General features: G+C 39.1%; 2 protein-coding genes across 3 annotated transcripts; one reads left to right on the top strand and one right to left on the bottom strand.

Annotated features, from left to right (window-relative positions):
• The first annotated feature begins 246 nt into the window (after positions 1–246).
• Positions 247–18,692, top strand: uhrf1bp1 (UHRF1 binding protein 1). Its single transcript, XM_005926223.2, has 21 exons — positions 247–479; positions 3,082–3,244; positions 4,554–4,592; positions 4,845–4,936; positions 5,019–5,208; positions 5,574–5,714; positions 5,844–6,014; positions 6,238–6,418; positions 6,578–6,664; positions 9,428–9,598; positions 9,986–10,125; positions 11,160–11,301; positions 11,437–11,630; positions 11,757–12,952; positions 13,057–13,217; positions 13,301–13,440; positions 13,534–13,684; positions 14,907–15,172; positions 15,325–15,433; positions 15,606–15,697; positions 15,989–18,692. The coding sequence occupies exons 1-21, from the start codon at positions 436–438 to the stop codon at positions 16,103–16,105; spliced, it is 3,987 nt and encodes a 1,328-aa protein (XP_005926285.1). The 5' UTR covers positions 247–435; the 3' UTR covers positions 16,106–18,692.
• Positions 18,693–19,247: 555 nt separating this feature from the next.
• Positions 19,248–22,113, bottom strand: taf11 (TAF11 RNA polymerase II, TATA box binding protein (TBP)-associated factor). 2 transcript variants are annotated; one of them, XM_005926226.2, is made up of 6 exons: positions 22,018–22,113; positions 21,472–21,661; positions 20,034–20,164; positions 19,853–19,940; positions 19,648–19,744; positions 19,248–19,559 (listed from the first exon to the last, which is right to left on the bottom strand). In XM_005926226.2, exons 2-6 carry the CDS (start codon positions 21,637–21,639, stop codon positions 19,429–19,431), a joined length of 615 nt encoding a protein of 204 aa, XP_005926288.1. In that variant the 5' UTR covers positions 21,640–21,661; positions 22,018–22,113; the 3' UTR covers positions 19,248–19,428. The 2 variants fall into 2 exon arrangements, with proteins under 2 accessions (XP_005926288.1, XP_005926287.1); XM_005926225.3 differs by having other exon boundaries at positions 21,837–22,107.
• Between the last annotated feature and the right edge of the window lie 426 nt (positions 22,114–22,539).

The following is a 22,539-nucleotide window of genomic DNA, read 5'->3' as shown; positions in this document are numbered from 1 at the left end:
AATATATATTAATACATATAAAATGTAAGCTTGTGTGTTAACAAGTAACACATAACGTCAAAGCAATACCAATCGCTCACTGTGATATTTATTTCTAGTTTAATTCAATATTTTGTGGGATCGTTCAGCCTCAGTTCAAAGCCACTTGTCTTCCCACTTCCCTTGAATATCCAGCAGAGGGCAGCATTGTGTCATTGGCGCAGGTTGCGATTTCTCGTTAAAGTTGTTTTTAGTGCGCGTGCGTGTGAGAGAAAAAGGAGGTTAGCTTCTGTGCGGTGTTTAGCGGCTAGCCTGTGCTGTGCCGTGCTGTGCCAGCAGCGGCTAAGAAGATGCACACAGCTAGTGCTGTGTACAATATAGAGGTGCCTGCGAGCTAACATATGTTTATATATGTAGGAAAACTGCCGACACCTTTCGACACTAACGCTCGCAGAAATGGCTGGGATTATTAAAAAGCAAATCCTGAAACATTTGTCAAGGTAAGTGTCAGGTTCGGGTTAGTGTTAGCCAGTTAGCCCAGCTGTATTGTTGCAACGTTACTGCTCACAACCACAGCAAAGGTTAGTTGGCTGCGATTTATCATCTGCATGTAGTCAGAGTAATTTGATGTCCACGTTGGTTTAGTGCTCCACATTGAAGCAGCGACTTGCAAATAACGGTTAGAAAGTGTAAAGAGGCAGTGAACGACACAGGATGCCAATCTACTTTCCCAATCATGTGTATGTTATTTACAGGGTTATATACTACATACTGCCTTGCTTTTTAAACGGTTATGTCCATGCTATAGCGTTCACTGGGGTGAAAATATAATGGTAACACAGATTTGACAAAATTCACTCGATCTACAGTTAATGAATGTCTGTATTTTATTCATACAGGGGTCAGGAATGAGGTTTTGACAGTTATTTAAAAGAAAAAAATTCATATTGAATGGGTTTATTGTCAGTGCATGAATAAATCTCATCTTCACGGCATAAAAAGCATGGGAAAGGGAAAGCAAAGCTCTAAATCGGCAATGTTATGGTGGAAATACACGTCATTTTATCTATCTTTGTCCTGCAGACATATTTATCAGGATGATAAAAAGCATGTCTGTCCTAAGCCGTAATAAATGAATGAATTGTTGTTATCAGTCCATGTTTGCTATTAGAGTTGTTAGGAATATCCCTGTCTCAGACGTCACCTTATTTTCAGACTTAATAACAATGTATTCTTTACATCTGACCTGATTATACTTCCTCAGGAGACAGCCTCCGATTTTGTGATGCACAGTCAACTTTTTTTAGGTGGTGGTGTTGGAGAATGTGTTCTCAGCTATTGCTTAACAACTGCTTACAGTTGTTAAGAAATGAATTTGGGTGGGAGAGCAATGAAGAAATGTGTATAAAAGGTCTCAAAAGCTAAATGGGATAAAGAGTAAAGTTGATGAGCCTGGACAGTGGATGTCTGCTCAGTTAGAGGCTTTGCATTTGACTAACAGCTATTCTCCTCGTTGTTGTCTCTGTCACTAAATAATTAAAGCAAAATTTGCAGAAGAAAGGACAGAGTGGACATCAAAGGTTGACATGCAAGCACATTCCCAGCTTGCCATAGCTTGTTCTGTGATAGCAAATGATCCAATCATCTCTTCAATTTCATCTTTTCATCCTGCTGTTGATGTAAATCACTTAAAACCTCAAAGTGCAGTCTGCTGGACAGTGGTGGCCCATGGGAACGTTATATGCTCCCTGCAATCACGAAAATAAGGCACTTCTGTACATTTCATCCATAGTCATCAGTTTCAGACTATTTTGTTGTAGCCATCAAAGCAGACTAAACCATCTGAATGTTAACAAATACAGCTGGTGTCAAGAAGTGTAAAAGCCACTTAACTAATAATTAAAAAGCCATAAATGGGAAAAGGCAATTACTAACACAAACCACTATTTGCTAAATGTGTTTGTTTTGTGCAGCTCTTAACTAAGAGTTGTCAACACTTTGAAAACCCATGTTGTAAAGCATTTTCAATGTTTTTTTCTGTAGTTCACTAAGATTTTTAATTTTTCCTTGTGAGTATCTGACTCAGTAAAGCACTTATCCTGTAACATCGTGGTCATTTCATAAATGGTCAAATCATATTCTGCTTACTTTGCATTCAAGGTAATGACAAGAAGTTAAACATGCATAACAAGCATATAATTGATTAAACTTGACTTCCTCAGCCAGATTGAAGTTAACCATTTAGTTAACTGTGAACTACATTGTTTATTGTTTAACCAATTTAGTATTCTGTAACTGTACAGCTAAGCAGTTGGGCTTTTGGATAAGTATGAACAACCCTGAAGAACTTTGGACTGTCATTTCAAAGTTGTATTGTATTTTCAGCCATATGAAGTAGGTGTACGCCCCAGGCTTGACTCACTGATGTCTGTTGGGGTTAATGTGAAAAGCAGCAGAGCGGGTTTTTTCTGCAATAGATAATGAGCCATTATTTTGTTGCTTCATATAAAAAAGAAGCTGGAGCTCACTGGCTTCTCACGTTTATCAGGAAAAGCATGTTATCAGATGATGCTAAGTTTTATAGTTTAAAGAACATCCTGAACTGTGAGCTACAATCTGTAGCTCTAATGAAATGCCATTTAGTCCTCATTTTAAGCAATGTCTCACAGCTGATAATTGAAACGTCACACACATTTTTCAGAGTGGTGTTTCAGCCATGTAATGTAGGTGGAAAAAACCCAAAAACAAATCAATATTCCAGTTTTCTGCTATTTCTGCTACATTTACCCTGAGTTGGTTGAATTTTTATTCCTGGCTTTTGGAGCTTGCTACCTTAGACCCTTTGAAGAGGGTGCTCTAGATGGGAGTGCAGCTGGAGGACTTTATTAAGAATGCTGGTGCTTCTCAGGATGAGTCATCCAGTTGCACTACTTCAAAAGCATCTTGCCTCCATATTTGCATTATTCAATTTGAGGTATTTCTGTCTCACAGATCATCAGTGGCATATGCTGGTGTTTCCTAGATGTATCGTATTTAAACTTTTTCCAGTTTTATTCTGTATGTATTCACTCTGAAACATTATATTTGAACTGGTTTGTTTAGGTTTACGAAGAATCTGTCCCCGGACAAAATCAATCTGAGTACTCTAAAGGGGGAGGGGCAGTTGTCCAACCTCGAGCTTGATGAAGAGGTTCTGCAGAACATGCTTGACCTGCCTACATGGCTGGCTGTAACCCGGGTCTACTGCAACAAGGCTGCCATCAGGGTATGTTAATATTGATCCCTGTAAATGGTCTAACAGTTGATGTGCTTTTCAAAGAAGACTATAGTAGAACAAACCTGTCACACATCGGATACGTACATCATGTGTTTGTCTCATAGTTCTTTTTTTCTTTTAATTCAACAAAAGTATATGGTGTTTATTAGTGTCTCAGAAATAGATTTTAGCATTCATAGTCCACTGAATCTTAGAGGAAATGAGCAGTGGCAGAACCACAAAGATGAGCACTACTAGAGGCACTGCTGTGAATGTTGTGATCCTTCAAACCATTACTGTTTGTTGATAATAGACAGGCAAGCCATGATTCACAGGGACACCAAAGCCTGCAGGCTAGAGTGATCCTGAGATACAGTAGCTAGTGTATATTTAGCTCTCAGGATGTCGGATTTGTATTGCCAAAAAATCCAAACAACCTTCAAGTGGAATGGCAGTTTCCCTTGAAAAATCTTATCTTATCTGAAATATCTTAACACATATTTTAAAAAATTACTTAATGAATGCCTTTGCAAATAAATATTTACAATGAGCTCACCCAGCTGACTCTGGGTGATAACGTCTCTTTTCCTCAGCTATTTGCTGACATTTACTTATTTAGTTTTATCAAATTGTCTTACTGTTTTCAAAAATGCACCAGACCCAACCTTGCAGCCCACACAAATATGAAGAATGTCTGCACCATTGAGCAAAGAATTATTATCAGGTTACTGTTTTTAATCAGCTTTGCTTTTGGTATGACTCTCTGGAATAACGGATGATTGATCTGTTAGTCACCTAAGTTACTAACTGCATTTGTTAGATGCCATAAATTTTTGTACAGACATTCATGGTCCCCAAAGGATGGACTTTGTTGCGTGTGGTGATTTCCTCAGTTCTTCTGTAGGGTCACTGTTAGGATCACTAACAGGTCAGCATGTTGCTTTGTTCAGTATGTCAGTATATGACCACATCTATTGACATTCCTATAAATATTGGCCTTCTTTATTTTGAGTGCTACTTACCAAATGTCAGCAGCAGCCTAACACACCATATGCTTGTCTGCTATCTGTTGCCTGTGACATGTAGCACTTCAGTTACCATGCTAGACAGAGATGATGCTTAGAACTATTTCTAGTACTACTGTTTCCCAGTTAATTTGTTGTGCAGAAATATTACAGCGTGTCAGTTTTGGTCACAGCTGCTGTGTCATAATGTGTGAGCTTGCTTCTCACTATGTGCTTGCGAATGACAAAAACACAGAATGCTGCAGCAAGTGCTTGTGACTGACACTGTTGACCCTGCTGTCCTGTCTTTTCAGATACAATGGACAAAGTTGAAAACAAGCCCCATCTGCCTGGTAAGAATTGTGTTATTTTGGTCCTTATTCAGAGCTCATGCACATTTCTGCAACATTTAGCTTCCTTCTCATCTTTAATCCAAAATAACCTTACTCTAGGAAGACACTAGCAATATCCTGTTTTGCTATTGTACTGTTTATTTGACTGATAAGCATATAAAGATTATTATATTTATATGCTCAATTTTGGCTGCATCTCTAATTTGCTTGCTGAATTGTATTCTGACTGTTTGTGTCTCCTCTTATGTTTAGTTCTTAGACAAGGTCGAGGTAGAGATGAGGACATGTGAAGAACCTCGACCACCCAATGGCCCCTCTCCCATAGCTATAACAGCAGGCCAGAGGTAAGCTTTCACAAATTCTGTGCTAAAGAAACATTTTTGTTTTGTAATACTGTACTGCATCCCATGTCGTGTGTATTTACAGCGAGTATGGCTTTGCTGAAAAAGTAGTAGAGGGTATGTCTGTTAGGATCAACTCAATTACCATCAAGGTCCAGGCTAAGGCCTTCCACGCGTCCTTTGAGCTCTGGCAGCTACAAGGCAACAGCCTGAACCCCAAATGGCAACGTAGTGATCTTCGCTACACCCGGATCACTGATCCAAAGAGAGGAGAGGTACTTTATACACACAAACGCTTTCATTTTCCTCCCGACATAGCTTCAGCACGATCCATTTTAGTCGTGTAATGTATTACTGAAAATAATGATCCACCACAGAAATCGTGTTTGCTCATTAAGCCTGCTGTAAATGACTTCTGTGGTGTGTAATCAAGTCACATGGTCTGGTCTTTGGTAGCTGCAGACTATTTTGGGATAAACAGCCTTTTAGAATGAGAGTTTGTAATCCAGTTAAAAGCAAATGTCTGTTCCCTTTTCTCCTTGGTAACAATCATTCAAAAATTACCATTACAACAAGTCTCGCATTGTTTATTTTATTTGGTTATAGTTTGATGGGTTTATATGTATATTTTCCCATTCAGGTGCTGACATTCAAAGAAATTAACTGGCAAACTCTACGTATTGAGGCAGATGCCATTGAGAGCGATGACCAAGACCTAAGTAGCACCCCTTTAAGGCTCATCACCAACCAGGGGCGCATTCGCATTGCTCTTAAACGCAGGGTAAGATTGTAGTTGAGCCTTCATCTGCTTTTCTCACAGAGAACTGGTTTCAGATCAGAAACATTAAACCATCAATAAAAAAAAAAAATAATAAATAAAATGTCCTTATGTCATCATTGTTCTGCCCAGATAAAGGACTGTAATGTGCTGGCGTCAAAGCTGCTTTTCATTCTGGACGACCTGTTGTGGGTGCTGACAGACACTCAGCTCAAAGCCATCATCCATTATGCCAAATCTCTCAGTGAAGCAATGGAGAAATCTGCACAGCAGAGGAAAAGCATGGCTGCCGAATCCTTGCAGGTCTTTCCTTACTTTTTTTCCCACGTATAGTGTAAATCATTAATAAAGAATTCCAATTTTTAAATCTGTGGATATAGTAATTCAGCAAGTTATGTTACAACAACAACAGAAAAGAAACATTCACTGATATTTGATAAAACTTACTTTTGTAAGACATTTTTTCCCAGTTTTGTTAAATCATCATCTTGGTCATTTTAAATGTGTTGCCTCTTCTGTGGTTTAGACTGCCCCACCATCTCCCAGCCTCCAGAGTCTGTGGACAGAACCCCAACCGGCTCCCACAGGCACCCCCAGCAACATCAGCCAATACTTTGATCTCTTTGATGTCAAAGAGTCTTCTTACCACACCTTCATCTCACGCTTGGACTTACACATATGCAATGACAGTTCTTCAATGGATGAAGGTTAGAAGGAAGTGTCTTACCATGTGCTGCTGTCTTGTAACTAAGTTTTTCTGTGTTGTCTGCACATGGTAATCACTTAAATATATGAAATTGTTCAGCATTTGAAGAGTAATTGCTGTCAGGCTGGTTTTAAAACTCTTGTCATGTGATATTACATAGATGAGCCTCCCCCACCAGGCTTGCAGGGTGCCATGCAGCTGACCTTCAGGAAGCTAGGTTTTGACTACTATCCCGTCCACAGACCTGGTGAGTGTGACTGATTCTTTGACTCATTTAGCTGCAGTTTACCCTGAGGCTCTGTGCTCCTCCCACTAAAGCCACAGCATTCATTTGGGACTAGCTCTTAGGAGGATTACTGCAAGCAGACTAATGGCATGGGAGACTGTTCTCAGTGCTGTTCCTCTATGGAATTACTGAAATGTTGAATGTAGAACAGCAGTCACCCTTGGAGCTCATTATAGTAAATAAACCTCTTAAAAAGGATCTTAAAAAAAGAAAATCTGTGTCATTAAGAATTATACCTGTTTGAAGTAAATATAAGAAGATATCAACATTAACACAGTGCATGATTATGAAAGATGAGCAGATGTGTGCACATAGTGTGTATTTATACTGTACAGCGTGTGAACACTGACTTTTAAAAGTATTGACTCCTTTACTTTTTGAATTGTAGATTTAAATCAAGTAAACATCTCTGTTGTGTTAAGATTCATTTAAACTGATACATTATGGAAAAATTGCAGTCTCTTAAAAAGTTGTGTTTAAGTCATAAATGCATAAATTTCAAATTTCCTTCACACTTTTTAGCCCCACTAACTCTGTAGCTCTGGCTGACGATAATTCAGCCCACCAGTTTAATATATACTGAAAGTACACTGAGCAGTATTATTGTTTGCCTACTGGTGGTGGTCAGAGGGCCCGGTGGCGCCAGTGTCCGGCAGCCTCGCCTCTGTCAGTGCGCTCCAGGGCAGCTGTGGCTACAATGTAGCTTGCCATCGCCAATGTGTGTGTGAATGGGTGAATGACTGAATGTAGTGTGAAGTGCTTTGGGGTCCTTAGGGACTAGAAAAGCGCTATACAAATGCAGGCCATTTATTTTAGCATAGGTTAGAAGGTCTTATAATGACTTTTCCACTGGAACCACAATTAGTTTTACATTTGTGGCTTTGGTTGTGTGTACTCTCCAAAGCTGTTTGATTACCACTGCAAGAAAGTGCAGTGACAGAATGAACCATAATGAGTTTTGGGCTACAAAAAACATAGAATGAAGCCCAGCTGTAAAATTACACCAGTGTTAGCTTGGCACTTACAAGCTTGGTGATGCAAAAATGTATAAATGTTTATGTCCTTGGTTCTAGTCTGCTGCTAAGTTTTTATCATCATCATCACTTGATAGCATCTCTTACTAAAGAAGGCAGCACTCAAAACTGGGTTTCACAGCTTGGTGTTGTAACCACTGCCGTGATAACAAATATCTTTGACTGGAGTTTTATGTTGTGTCACTCCAGCTGTCACAAAGAAACACTGGCACAGCAGCACCAACCACAGCCAAAATGAATGCATCTTATAAGACATCATTTTATCTGACTTGCTGAAGCCACATGTTCCTCCTCGCTCGCGCTGCTGCTGTCGGTCCCTAAGTCGCGGCTGAAATGCAGAGGAGACCGTGCCTTTTCAATTGCGGCTCTGATGCTCTGGAATAACCTTCCCCTCCAAATTAGACAAGCGTCATCAGTGCAGGTCTTTAAGTCCAGATTGAAAACCTATTTTTATTCCCTGGCTTTTAACTCTGTAGGAAACTGACACCTTCTTATTTATTTTATTATATGTAATGATTTTATGGTATTTTTAATTTGGTAGTTGTTTTGATCTGTGTTGTTCAGCACTTTGGTCTGCCTGGTGTGTTCTTAAAGTGCTATACAAATAAACGATGATGATGATGATGAAGACGACAAACAAAGTTTATTAAAAAGCAGTAAAATTAAATCCTCGTTTAAGTTGGGGTATTTGGTGGCCTATAATAAAAAAATCCAAAAACCTTCCCTTTGTTTAGAAGTCTTTTATCTGTCATGTGGTCAATCCCAAAGGTTTGTAATGTAGCTGGACTACTGTTATTGAAGTCAAGTCATTTAGTACTTGACTTCTAGAAAAGATCCAGTGTGTTCTTGAATGTTTAACGCCTCGATGAAGGCTTGTATGCAGAAACACAGCAGAGTTTTTATAGGTTAAACATGGCCGTGCCATGAAAATAAAGGCATTTTAAATTTTATATAAAAAATAAGAGCCTTGGACCTCTTTGATTTCGATTGAGAGTCTTCTGACTTGCCATGTAATGCAACCAGAAGATCAAACTAAAAATAAATAAATAAAATACATTGATTGTATCTTATTTGTCTAATACGTTCTTTTGTCATTATGTACTTATAAAACATGTGACATTCCCACCAGCTACTGCTGAACGTATCATATGTCTAGGGTTTTTTTTATCACTGTTGGAATGCTGATACACCAGGGTGATGGCCATTATACCTGTTTAACATCATGATGTTTGTATTCACGTTGTGTCATTTCTGACGTTACCATTTTATCACTTTACAGCCTCACAGAGCAGGAACAGTTTACATGCAAAATATATCATTGAAATCTTTATGTAGTATAAATAATATCATGAAAAAGTACAATAAAGGTTAAAATGTATATAAATACGTTACTTATTTTAGATTCTTAGATTTCAGCTTTAATGGTTTCTCTGGATTTTCTTTGCTTGTTTGTTTGTTTGTTTGTTTTAAAAAAAAAACTTTATGGCATGCTGTATTGTTTTCTACGCTCTACTATTGAAAATAATGACCTTGTCTTTTTTGTTGTTGTTGTTGATCCATATTTTTTCTGATATGCATCATTGTTTTGTGTAGCTGTTTACATAGTACAACAAATTTTAATCTCTAAAACTAGTTTAACTGTAGCATGACTGCTGAATCACAACTGCCTCTTGTTGCTATTCTTGCACAGCTGATGGGTGTCGACACTGGGAACGTCACAGTGGAGCCATGGAGGCCCACGCACAGTGGGCTGGGAAACTACTGCAAGAGTATCAGAGAAGAGTTGAAGCTTCAGGGATCCCTGGACCACATACTGAAATTCCCCAGTCAGCCAAGGATTCCCCTGCAAAAACAGCACAAGGTATGAGTAATACTTGAGGTACTGCTTATCTTGGTAAAGTTCTTTAACTTTAGTTTAGATTGAGCTCTAAATAAAGATAAAAACTTTATAGATGGAGTGAAAAGTCAGTGCTGATGATATTAGCAACAGTCATCTTATAAAACAACTTCATGTCAAGGTTCACTTAATAGCTTTTAATAGATATATATATATGACTGCGTAACATTATTCATGCACACCGGTAGATTAATTACTTGTTTACCTCCTTCATCACAACGGCCTACTATAAATTATTATTAAAAGATATTATGGTGACCATTCACCAAAAAAATAACACATTTTAGGTCACAAATTCTTATGGAGAACTCTATTTTAGCTTGCAACTGAGCATTTAGTCATATATTTCAGATGGACAGCCAAGTCCCAAGTTAAACTCGTCTGAAAAAGAGCAGGCAGCCAGCAAGACTTCAGCTGCTTCGGGATCATCACTGAAGAGGCTGCGATCTAGCTGCGTGGTGATCAGGATGGATGATGTTGACATTCACCAGGCAAGTTTTTATCATTGTCTCATTTGATTTACTTGCTCTAACAGAAGCCTTACTCTTCTTACTAATTCCCTAATCCTAAGTAGAAGCAGTCGGGCCTTGCAGTTGGTTCAAACCGCAAAAGGTTCTGGCCAGTTTGTAGTCTTGGAGTCACGTGCTTGGCAGGGCTTATAGAGGAACCAAGTGTCTCTTTCACACCAGCCACATGACATGGTCAATCTAAAATATTGGTACGTCAGCTCAGGGCGTCAGGTTGCTTTCTTGAACTTTGGTAATAGATAAGATAGTGATATAATTGCAATGATTGCAATCATCAGGGGGTCCTTTTGTCCCTCTGTGGGGGGTCACTCCCACTAGGTTTATATCTGGGACTCTCCACCATTTGACCTTAGAACTGAAGAAGCTTCTCGGATGAGAGATGAAACGTCTTCAAGCAACTTAAAGAAGTCCAGACGCTTTTCTTTGCAAGCTCCTTTGACTACGATGACCTGGATGACTGAGAACCTTCACAGACGATGATGACTATTACTGCATCAATATGATCGTTAGTGTGATAGGCAAAACGATTAATGAAATGTGGGTAGAATACCTCAGCACCAACACAAAAATCCCATCACATACATGTGACTTCTTTTGTCAGCTGTAATGCCACTCATTTGGAACAGAGAAAACCCCTTGCCACTTTGAAATACTCAGTCATGCTTGTTCTGCATTTTCACTTCAGATATTCTACACTTTTCATCATGAAAGAAAATATCCAGGGTTATTTTAGTTCAAGGCACTTGTACTTCCTCATTTTTAGAGCAAGAGACACCCAGGGGAAACTGTGTAAATGTTTGGTGTTTAGTTTAAATTTGGGACAGGAAATCATTTGATGTTCAGACTCAGGTGGTTTAGTTCTGTTTTCTTAAACCTCCCTCTACATCTGGCTAGTAATTCAGAATATTTTGCTTCTTAATATATTTCAAATAAGGCAATTTAGTCAAAATATAAATCCATCAATACTTCCAATAATACTTTTTTTTCTTAACATTTAGGTGTCTACAAGAGGCCGACAAAACAAAAAGACCCAGTCTTTGTTATCCTGTAACCGTAAAGCGCTGCATTTACCAGACAACATACCAGCAGTTCATCTGCAGTTTACTGAATACTACTTTCCTGACAATCCCAATCTACCAGGTATTTATTTTTTATTTTTTTCATTAATATCACAGAAGGATTACTTCATTTTATGTGTATTGTATTCAATAATGCTGGTTTAATTTCTGTCTAATTCTGGATGTGTCTGGACTTCCCATATTTTCCTTCTTGCAGTGCCCACCTCAAACCTGTATGCCCAGTTAAACAGCCTCCAGCTTTGTGTTGACCCAGCTAGTGTGTTATGGATTAATTTGTTCACCAGGGGTCTCCTACACACCCTGGACCAGGTCAAAGCCTTCTACCATTTACAAGACAGTAACAAGTCTGATGAACACGTAGACATCCGCATGGATGCAGCTCAACTTAAGGTGAATACTCAACTGATTATAGTGTACTAATATTTTCTGGTTTTGGTCTTTTTTTGTTACCAATCTTCGTTGTATTTTGTATAGAATTTTGAGCCAGTAATTTTCTGTTTATTTATATTTTTATAGCTGATAATACCCTTGGATTCATCCATACTGGATCATCCAGAACGTCCTCAGTCTCTTTCTGTCACTATACCCCAGATCATTCTCAGCAACACCCGCCACTGCCCTCATGGGTCTAATGTGGACCTCAATACTACATGTGAAAAGTTTGCCAGCTGCACCTTCTTCCAGTCCACACCACCTTGCCCTTACCCCAGAGACCTGAGTGCCTTCCACCCCATTCCTTCCATCTTCCTTCAGCATGCTCAAGAGATGGAGCCCCAGCCTCTGGACAGAAAGCAGCTGCGATCCCAGGACATGTGGTCTCTCAGTCTGTCCCATGTTACATTAGGCTTTGATGGAGCACGGCGATTCCCCAAAGGCAAAACTCAGCCTTTTGTTGAGCCCTTTGCCATGTCTGTGTGGATGTGTCAGCCATGTGCCTTTAAAAGCGGTTCATTGTCTTCCTCCTCCAGTCCCAGCAAAACCCATCAGCTTTCTTCAGAGCAGGAGCCTCATCAGCAAGAGGCTACGCTTGCTTCGGTCCATTTCCTGGCCCACACAATCACACCAGTGAAGATGTGGCTCAACCACTATCAGTACGTTGCACTGCTCAGGATGAAAGATGCAATGGCTCGCTTGGGAGCAGAGTTGGGCCGGGATATACGAGATGTTAAGCAGGCTCATGACCAGAAGACAAAAATGGCTACAGTTTGCCTTGCCCTTGTGGTGGACTCAGTGGAATTGGGTCTGCTTTTACCACCAGCCTGCACAGAGCCTGAAGAAGTCGTCCCCCACACTCCTGAAACAGACAGCCCCATAAGTGACTCTGACATCTCCCCATCTCATCACTCTGATGTTGTTCTTGAGGACAGTGGATTAGAAAATGGTATCTCCTCCATCAATACAGTTGGATTTGACCAAGATGAACAAGATGGAGGGGTGGAGGAGGCTTGTGAGGCTGTGGAGGAGGGTCTGGAGGCTCCTGTTCCCTCTCCTCCCCTCTCACCCGGACAGTCTGTAGTACTCTCCAGAGAACCGTCTACCTTCAGCCTTGAGGGAGAGCTGTCAAGCGCCATTAATGTCACCAAGGATGTGACCAAAGATGCCATTAGTGCCTCGCTGGACCTGACTAAAGGGGCATTTTCAATAACAAAAGATGCCTTTAGCATGTTGAGTCGTGGCTCGGGGATGAGCAAATTGTTCAGTCCACAGGCAAAGTAAGCGCTAGTACTCTCCTGCTTAATGCTGTTTTTTATGTCTGTGCACCTCATGTTTTTCATTGGATTTCCCTTAATCACAGATTGTGTCTGTATGTTCATAGGGAACAGGTTCAACGTTCAGAAGAGTCTCGTCAACAATCCATGAAGCCGTCTCCTTCCCAGCATTCCTTTGACAGTGCTATCTTGGATGGCAGCCTGCCTGATGAAAATCTTTCTGTGGATAGTGATATCAGTGACACTTTTGTTGTCCTCTTGGACTCAGGTGTTTAAATAGTACCAAGATTCTACATACATTTCTCTAACATGCACAAGTGGCATCTACCATTACTTTGTTTCTTGTTCCAGAATCAGGAATGGAGTCCATGCGCCCTAACAGCACACCTGTTGGCAGTCGAGGCAGCCCAGCCCCAGGGACAGAGGGAGGCTCATCAGCTGATCTTAGCAGTTCCCTGTCCCAAAGTACAGAGGATGTCTCTCAGGACACGGTGGGTTATTGCGATCATATAACAAATTTCAGAAGTAGATTAAATTTGAATTTAATTTAGTTCAAATTTAACTTGTGATGTGCTGTTGTACAGTCCTCAGTGTTGTTGCTGATCCTGAGTGGAACATCTTGTACCATTGAGGTAAAGGGAGAAGACCAAGTTGTGGCTGTTGAAGCGCAAACTCTTACCCCTGTACACATGGGTAATGTCAGACAGTCAGACGTGCTTGCTGGTGTCATTCAAAGTAAGCGATTATCTGTCATGCTGAAAAATAATTTTAGTCCCCTGTTCATCTATGCCATGGCCTCATTTAATGTTTACTCATGACATGCTTCTTTTCCTGTTTACTTGTTTGTGGGTTGATAATTATATTCAGAAAAAAACAAAATTATGTTTGATTCTTAGTGTGATTGGGCTTAAGAAAAATCAAAAATGAATAGGTTCTGTTTCTTTAATAGCTTTTTGGCTCATAAACAATCCTTCATAATGAACCCATAAAAACATACTTTATACAGGGACTGTATACAGTGCTGTGAAAAAGTGTTTGTCCCCTTCCGGATTTTTTTTTTTTTTAATATTAACCACATCAAACAATATATTAAACAAAGATAATCCAAGTAAATACAAAATGTTGTTTTGTATTTGATTTTAAAAAAAGTAAAATTACATTTTTAATTTAAATTTATAAATTACTCCAAGAATACTCAATTTTCATCCAAGAAGTCACAAAAGAACCCAGAACAGCTTAAGATCAATAAGAAAAAAACTGGCCCAAAATGGGATCTGTGGAAGATTTCCAAGGTCAAAGCCACTACTGAACAACAACAACAACAAAAAAACACAATGGCTTGTCTCACCTTTAGCAAAAAACATCTTGATGATGCCCAAAACTTTTGAGAAAATACTCTGTGCACTGATGTTACAGACTGGATCTGGACGACTTGCCATAATTGATGGAAACATGAATTTTTAAAAAAAAAAAACGGTTTTGGAGTGGCCTAGTGCTTTGATATGACCTTAAATCTCCATTCATGCTCATAAATATTCCACTGTGGCTGTAAAAGACTCATTGTGAGTTATTGCAAATGTTTGATTACATTTCCCATTGTCAAGGGTGGCACAACCAGTTTTGTGGCACAAGGAGACAGTAAATTTTTCTCAAAGGGCCAGGTAGATTTAGATACTTTTTCACTTAATACAGGAAATCCTCTTTTAAAAACTGCATTTTGTAGTTTCTCAGGTTTTCTCTAACATTAAAGGTTTTTTATTCTGAAACATATATGACAAATATCCAGAAACCTAGAAGTTAGTAAGGAGGGTTTCACAGCACTGTATGGACATATTAGCTCAGCCTAAAATATTGAACTAGATTAGTTAATGTTGGGAGAGCATGCTGGAACCTGAGTTCTGTGTGCGTTCTCAGAATGGTTTACAAATGTACCTTTTTTTTTTCTTTTGTTGTGCAGCACCAGTTTTGCCAGTCCAGAAGCAGAGTAGGGAGGGTAGCAGTGCCTCTCCAGCATTGTGCATGCGGGCGGAAATGGGTCCAACTGCAGCTCGGCGCTCTGCTCTGGCTGAATCACTGGGCTTTCTGGATGTGAGAGTGCAAGACTGTCAGGCTGAGTTGTTAGCCTCAACAGTTACTAACATTGGTCCTTTCCTTGAAGATGAATTCAGCGTTGACGGTCAGCCAATGCAGTTGCACATGAGCAACGTCACCATCACGATGAAGGTAAGTGTCTTTCTGTCCTCGTGGCATGTGAAGTGTTTGCTTTGGATGTCGGTATCTGTTGAGTCACAAAAACTCCACTAAAATATTTTCAACGTTAACCTTTCAAAAGAACTTTTTTTAAAATTAATTCATTAATTATTTTTTGTTTCAAGGATGATGGCCCCAGAATATACCCCACAGCCCCCCAACCTGTTCCAGCCACATTCATTGTAGATGAGCTGGTTCTCGAGCGTAGTGATAATGGCATCATGAGAGTCAGAGGTGAGCAAGAAAAGCACGCTTTTCAACGTGAATTTTGTTCACCATGATGAATTTTAGATTCTTGATCATGAACCTTGAAACCACAAAGACCCAGCTATAGAGTATCAGCTGTCACAGTTCGAAAGAAAGATGAACAGAAACTGATCATCACTATTTTCCTTTCTGGCTGCAGCTGGAGGTGGAGGCTCTAAAGCATTAGGACATTTTCCAGAAACTGGTGGGGATAACCCTAACAACTCTTTCGCTGTTCAACAGCATAGTGAGGTAATGTGTATATAATGATGTGTTGCTCTGTAATGTACTGCTTTCTGGGGCTCAAATTTGTGTGTGTGTGTGTGTATCTTTGACTTTTATTCATTTTTAGTGGGGTCAAGATATTTAAAACTCAGCTCAGGTAGATTAACTATTAATTTTTAAATACAGGTGTAAAACTAGTGCCCTCTTACTTACAGCGATGTGTCTTAAATGCAGAGTTATGTAATGGTAGTGCTTTCAGAATCACGTATCAGCCCGCATGGTCTGTAGCTAACTAATCCATTAATCCTGTTGTTGCAGATACAACCACTGGAGTCACAGCTCTGTGAGGTACAGGCTGCACTTACTCAGGCTCTCAGAGAGAAAGAGCGCCTCCTGCTGGAAGTCAGGAAGTATGACCCCAAATTTACCCTCTGAACTTCATTGTGCTTGACTTCTGAATCTGTCGCTGCTGAAGAATGCTGATGGGATTGGTCAGGCTGAATGTCGGGAACCAGCATGACTCACTCATGTCTGGACATCAGACATGTCTCAAAAGAAGAGGAATCCAAGATGATTGTTTGGATTACTTCCTTTGTTTTATTTATGAAATTACAAAAAAAAGCCACTTATAACAATTACTGGATGGGGAAGTTGGTAAACTAACATAGGTACATTAACGGTCTAGATAATCCTCACTGCTGTAAACAGATCTTCTTCTTCTGGTTATTTCTCATCCAAATAAGTGTGGACGGTAAACTTGTTGTGTGGTTTTAGTGTTTTGTCATGCAGCATGCAAAGGTACATATTATTAAGCTTTAATTCTCTCTAGTGAGTATTTGCGTTACAACAGTATTACACACATAAAACAAGCCAAAACCTCTTTTCACATGCACTGACACTGCCAGACAGCTGCTAGTTCATCTCAATACGTCACAAAACATATTCTCAAGCATGTTGCCTGAACAGTGCTAATTTACATGTAGCACATATACATACTGACAGTAAGAGAGCTAGACTTAGTAACAAAGATTACTTTTGTTAATTGTAAAGTAAACTTGTGGGGTTTTTTTCCCACTTGGTGGAAAATGTGTTTTGACAAGTAGGGAAAAAAGCACTTTAAAAGCAGGGGGGGAAAAAGCATACCTCCACTGCTTTCATGGAGAGCCTGATTCATTTCAAATTCCACCTGGTTATTTGATCAACAGGGGGGCATGGTTACGCATAGAGGCTGAATCATTCCCCAGTGTTATATGTATATATTTTTTTTTTAGTTGCAAAATGTTGATTATGCTTCTTTGGTACTGTGAAACGATGTGCTCTGTGGCTGAATGTCCAATGAAGGCAATGTGCCTTTCCCTTGACGGTAGAGAGGTTGCACACAAGGTTCAATTTATTGACCTGATTGGATTTGTCAGTCCAGTTCTCTGGCATAAAGACATCTGAGAATATACCAGCTAGCAATGGTATAATACCTGTGCTCTTTGTGTTTTGTAGCTTACCAGGAAACAACTCAGACTGATAGTGTTATTACTTCTGTACACTTGTATTGTGTGTAGTGATTTGACATCATAGACCTGACTTCATTTTGTGTGTTGTTTTACTGCCTGTGTTTTGTTTTTAAGCTTTGACTTATTACATTGTATTCAAGCCATATCAATCAAAGAAGGTGACATTTATAAGAACTATGGTACCGATAATGTAATGTATATTTGTCAGATTTACTACAACACTCATATTTAACTGTATTTAATCCTAATCTGCAGATATGATCTTTTCAGGCCAGTTGCAAGTTTAAATTTCTGTCCCTTCCCATTATCCACAAATCTGTTACATGGATTTGAAGCGATTGACTTGTTTATCCAAGACTGGTTGGGTAAACTTTTCATGAAGCTGTCAGTCACATTTTATCTAAAAGTGTCTTAATGTTAAATTAGCGTTTTGTTATTTTGCCTTTTGGCAGGGGTTTAATGGTTGCACAGCTGTCACAGAAATCTTCCACTCACTTAAACTCATAACGGTCCTTCTGAGACCTCTGGTGGTGTTGACTTGCCAGCATACACTCCATTTAAAATGTTATTTATCATTTTAATTTTTTTAGCAAGTGCAAATTTACAATTTCAATTTGCACTTTAGCAAATTTACAGCCTGTGACTGACATTTTATGTTATTAAAGAGGAATGTTAGATGTCAAAGCAATAGACACTCAAGTTTATCCACAAACATGACAAAGAACCGTAACACTACACTTTTTTGATGTGGAGTTCTTTAGTTCACGGGGTGATCAATTACCTGTATAACTCAAAATATCCTCTATCTATACATGTAATAGAACATAGACTGCCTTTTAACCTCATTATCACTTAGAGATGTGATATTTCTCAGCTGTTGGTGTTTGCTTTTGCATGCCTGTAGTAGACGGATATATTGGTACGGAATTGAACGTGCCGTGCTGGATGCATCATGTAGCTCTGAGGTTTACCCAGTTTCTTTCTCCTCAGTCAGGCTTCCATGTTTAGTAGCATTTTTGTTCCACAAAAAAAACAAAAACTGGTGCTTTAAGTTAAATCTGCTCATTACCTGTTACACCAGAGTTTATTTGCACTCCAGAGCAGGCCAGGGTTTCTATGTAAATCTAACTTTTTCCCCAGTGTGCCATGCAGAAAGGAAGTGGACAAAGAGTGGTGTAAGATTCACTCCAGAGTGTGGTGTGCTCTCTCTCTAGATGCATGTGCTGAAGTGATGTTCTGTTGATTATACCTTGTGGATTACTTGCACCTGTGTGGTATAGTGGAGATTGCACTTGTTTTCATGTAAATCACTTCAAATGACTGGAGGAGTAATTGTGAAATCTTTCTAAGTGATGCAAATGTTTGGACACTTTTTTTTTGTGAGTTGTGTAGGATTAAATAGAATTTTATATTGTCTTCATCACTTAATTAAGACTAATTTTAAACTGGTTCTGTGAACCAAACGTAGTATGTAGAGATTAATTTAAGTAAAAAAATAAATAAATAATTAATTGCTAAACACATTTTGTCTTTATCTTTTTCAGCTGAATGCATGTTTGTATGTTGCAATGTATCAGAGAATTTATGGCGCTGTCTGAGCAAAAAACTCAAAGTATCATTCTGCTCATTTTACTAGTATAATGCAAACTTGACTTTAATCTCAAAGTACAATATTTACAAATACAGTTTAAACAGAATTTATCTTCTTGTTTACAACCTGCACAAAAATATAAACTGAAGTAACAAATGTCAAGCACCCAGTTTTTCCATCAAGTCTGTCTTGAGTCCAAACTATTTCCAATTCCAGTTCATGGTCAAACAACTAATACTATTGGCTACAGAGAAGAAGGGTCTTAAATGATTCGAAGGCTTTTAAATATGGAATCAAACTAAAAATGATGTTTGCATTTTCAGCTTGGTCCTAATCACATTAAAATGTTTCAGTCAAAAAGAAAAAGAAACATTGACTATTAAAATATAAAACATGTTTTAAATAAAACCATCATTTCTCACTGTTTAGTTGCAACCAATTTAATGATGAGAAAAACGTTTACCTCGACTTTGAGGGGTGAATGACAACTCAGCTTTATTTAGCAGCTGCCTTGACTGCTCTTCAGGACTGCAGTCACTGCCTACTTGGCTGCAAGATGTGTTAAGTGGCTTCATGGTGAGTTTTCCATATGCTCTGCACCACTTATTAAATTACTGGCATTTATCTGTCATCCTCATACAATCTGCAGCTCAGGTGTGTCAGTGAAAGAGAATGTTCTTGTACTTTGTGTTGGGAATCTGATCTCTACTCTTCAGCCTCCTCACTGCTTCCCTCATGTGCTTGGGCTGAAGTGGTGGTGTGTCTCCCCACTTCTCACAAACATCCAGAGCTGTAAAGGCAAAGACACCTCATGAAACTATAATTCATACAACCTCGTAGTCTGGGTGACTTCGGTTTTCTTAAATCCTCCAACTAACCTTCCTCGACAATTTCCCCAGCAAAGACCTTTGCAATACCAGACATGGCAATAACAACATTCTGGGACACAGATGATCCTGTTATTGACTGGATGAGCTAGAATATTAAAATAAGAGACATCAAATCAATACAACATTTTCAGGGTTTTTTAATACTTCCTCTATTATTATTATTAAAAAAAACAAAACAAAACAAAAACCTTACCCTTTTAATGGCAGCCTTCGGGAATGCAGAACGTCTGTACATTTCATAGCGATTCAGCTGCTCTTCAGAAAATGATGACACCAAAACTCTGAAAATGTTATGGAGTTATGGCGAATTTTCGCAAATTACATGATTTCAAGAATAAGAACGATGATCTATGAGATTAAAAAGGTCGTCTTACTGCATCTTCTGTATTTCATCTTCATCAACCTTGTGCCGCTTCTCCTTTTTCTTCTCAGGTTCCACTTTTAACCTTTTCAAAGGAGGCTGGCCAGAGGTTCCCTCTTCCTCATCTTCTCCCCCTGGTGTTTCCTATCCAGTGGAAGACAAAATTATTCAGAAATACTACAAAGACAGAGACACCACTGTGAAACCACATAACAAAAACACAAATGACAGCCTAAAAATTCAAATCTGATCATTCAGGTTTTAGGATTTTTGTTGGTTTAAACTTTTTAGCATACATATGGTCAGTTAAATGATTTTTAATGTAACATTAATTTTACTGTAATACAATGTTTATTTAAAATGGAACTGAAACAGTACATTTAAGTTTGTCAACCAACTGTCTAGGGTCTTCTTGTTTTGGCTGCTCTCTTTAGGGGTTTCTTCAGTGGATCATCTGCCTGCATCTCATCCTGTTTTATTATACACCAAACTCCTATATGTCCTCCTTCACTACATTCATAAACCTCTCTGTGGTCTTCTTCTTTACCTTCTGTCTGTCAGCTTCATCTTTAACATCCTTTGTCCAGTAAATCCACCATCCCTCCTCTGTAAGTATTAGAACCATCTCAGCCTTGATTCTCCAACTTTGTCTCCAAAATACTCAACCTGAGGTGACCCTCTGATATACTTATGTCTAGCCCTGTTCATACTGGTCACTCCCAAAGAAAATCTTAGCATCCTTAAACTCCACCCCCTGTCTTTTTGTTACCCCCACTGTCTCCAAACAACACATCATTGCAGGTCTCATTACCATCGTGTAACCCTTCCACCCTTGCTGCTATCATTCTGGCATAAATGACCCCTGACAAGCGTCTTCACTCGCTCCACCATGGCTGCATTCCCTTGTTCACTTCCGTTTTGCACGGTTCATTGCTTTGGATGGCTGAGCCCATATATTTATAGACTAATCTACACTCAGTACCTCAGCTCCTTACATCTTCACTTTTAAGCCCATCCCCCTCTCATTCAAGTACATATATTCTGTTTGCTTCTACTGACTTTGATTCCTCTTCTCTCCAACACATATCTCCACCTCTCTTCTATCTGCTCCCTACTTCTCTGCCACTCCTGCCTTATCATGCTGTAACAGCAATCCTCCCTTGGCACCCAATCATTTCCTCTCTCTAGATCCACGGGTCATTTGTTACCATATTTCCATCTCTATCCTTAATCGCCATAACCTTCTTCAAATACTTTCCATCTTGATTTCTCCGTCTACCAGTGATTCAAGTTATTTTTCTCCTTCCTCACATACATCTCACTACAAGCCTATGCAGTGCGTCTAGCCTTCCAGTACTCCTGTTTACTTTCTTCATCGCCCTACTTATCCCACTTTTTCTTTTATAACCTCTTTCTTGAATAACTTATGCAAATGACGCTCCGAAACTCACATGTTTATTTTCTTTAGGCTGATCTTGCGACGATGTCTCTAGGTTTTCATTTGCAGGTTTTTCTGTGGCTGAAGGATTTTCACTCTCCTCTGACTTCAGGTGCTCCTCGTCGGTAGGAGATGTCCTCTTAAGTGCATCATCACTCTTGATCCGTGCAGGGTCTGCCATTTTACTAATTTCACTTTAGATTCTGCAAATATCAAAGAAGTTGATGAGATGCTTACCCCAACTCTAAAAAGCTAGCTACAATTGGCTAAATTACTTAATTGTTTTAGCTAGCTAGCCTAGAAATTAGGTACATTAGTATTAATAGCAGTGTGTGGATAAAAACTTTACAAAAAACAAACAAACCAGTATGCACATACCCTGTACGCAGCTAGGCGTCAACAAAGCAGCGGCAACAGTCTGGCCGTCAATTTAAGCTAACGATAATTAGAAGCTAGCGGGGGCTAACACATGCCTGATTGATATAATATACCCCAGTACACAAAAGTATATTCTAATGAACGCAGTAGCTACGGATTATATAAATACGTAACCACCTACAGTAAGAGGTACGATGCATCAAATGGCTAATTTCCCTGGTAATGTTGCTAACACAGCATACGCATTTCCGTTTCCGTTTTGTACGAACTTTATTAACACCGCCTTCTGTGAAGTAACCAGCGAAGGACTATGGAAGTAACGTTCAGATGTTAGGAATAAACAGGTCATGTTCGTTCATTTGTTTGTTCGTTTCATTTTGCGTTGTCTTTTTGCCCCTTAATTACAGCGCAATATTCAGTGAATATTCAGGCTGCAAGTGGCTTCTGTCTGAAATAAATAAAGCATTATATATTCCTTGATTTTCTCTTGTTATTTCCCAGATTATCTACTTTCACTGGACAAAATGCTGTAAAACATTTATTAATTTGACCGGAATTAATACGATTAGAGTTGCCTAGCTGCTAATGTCAAGTAGTTCCATTGATAGTAAGAGTAATTCACAGTTATAGTTATTCATAAATATTTATTCTTAATTTGTGTTCTTCTTCTTATTGTTATTATTATTGATATTATTACTAGTAG

The sequence above is a fragment of the Haplochromis burtoni genome, unplaced genomic scaffold, assembly GCF_018398535.1.
Source record: "Haplochromis burtoni strain Fernald_Lab_line unplaced genomic scaffold, NCSU_Asbu1 Contig_91, whole genome shotgun sequence".
In the NCBI taxonomy this organism is placed as follows: Eukaryota; Metazoa; Chordata; class Actinopteri; order Cichliformes; family Cichlidae; genus Haplochromis; species Haplochromis burtoni.
The sequence above is the reverse complement of the archived record's forward strand: the minus strand, read 5'-3'. Positions and strand labels throughout refer to the sequence as shown.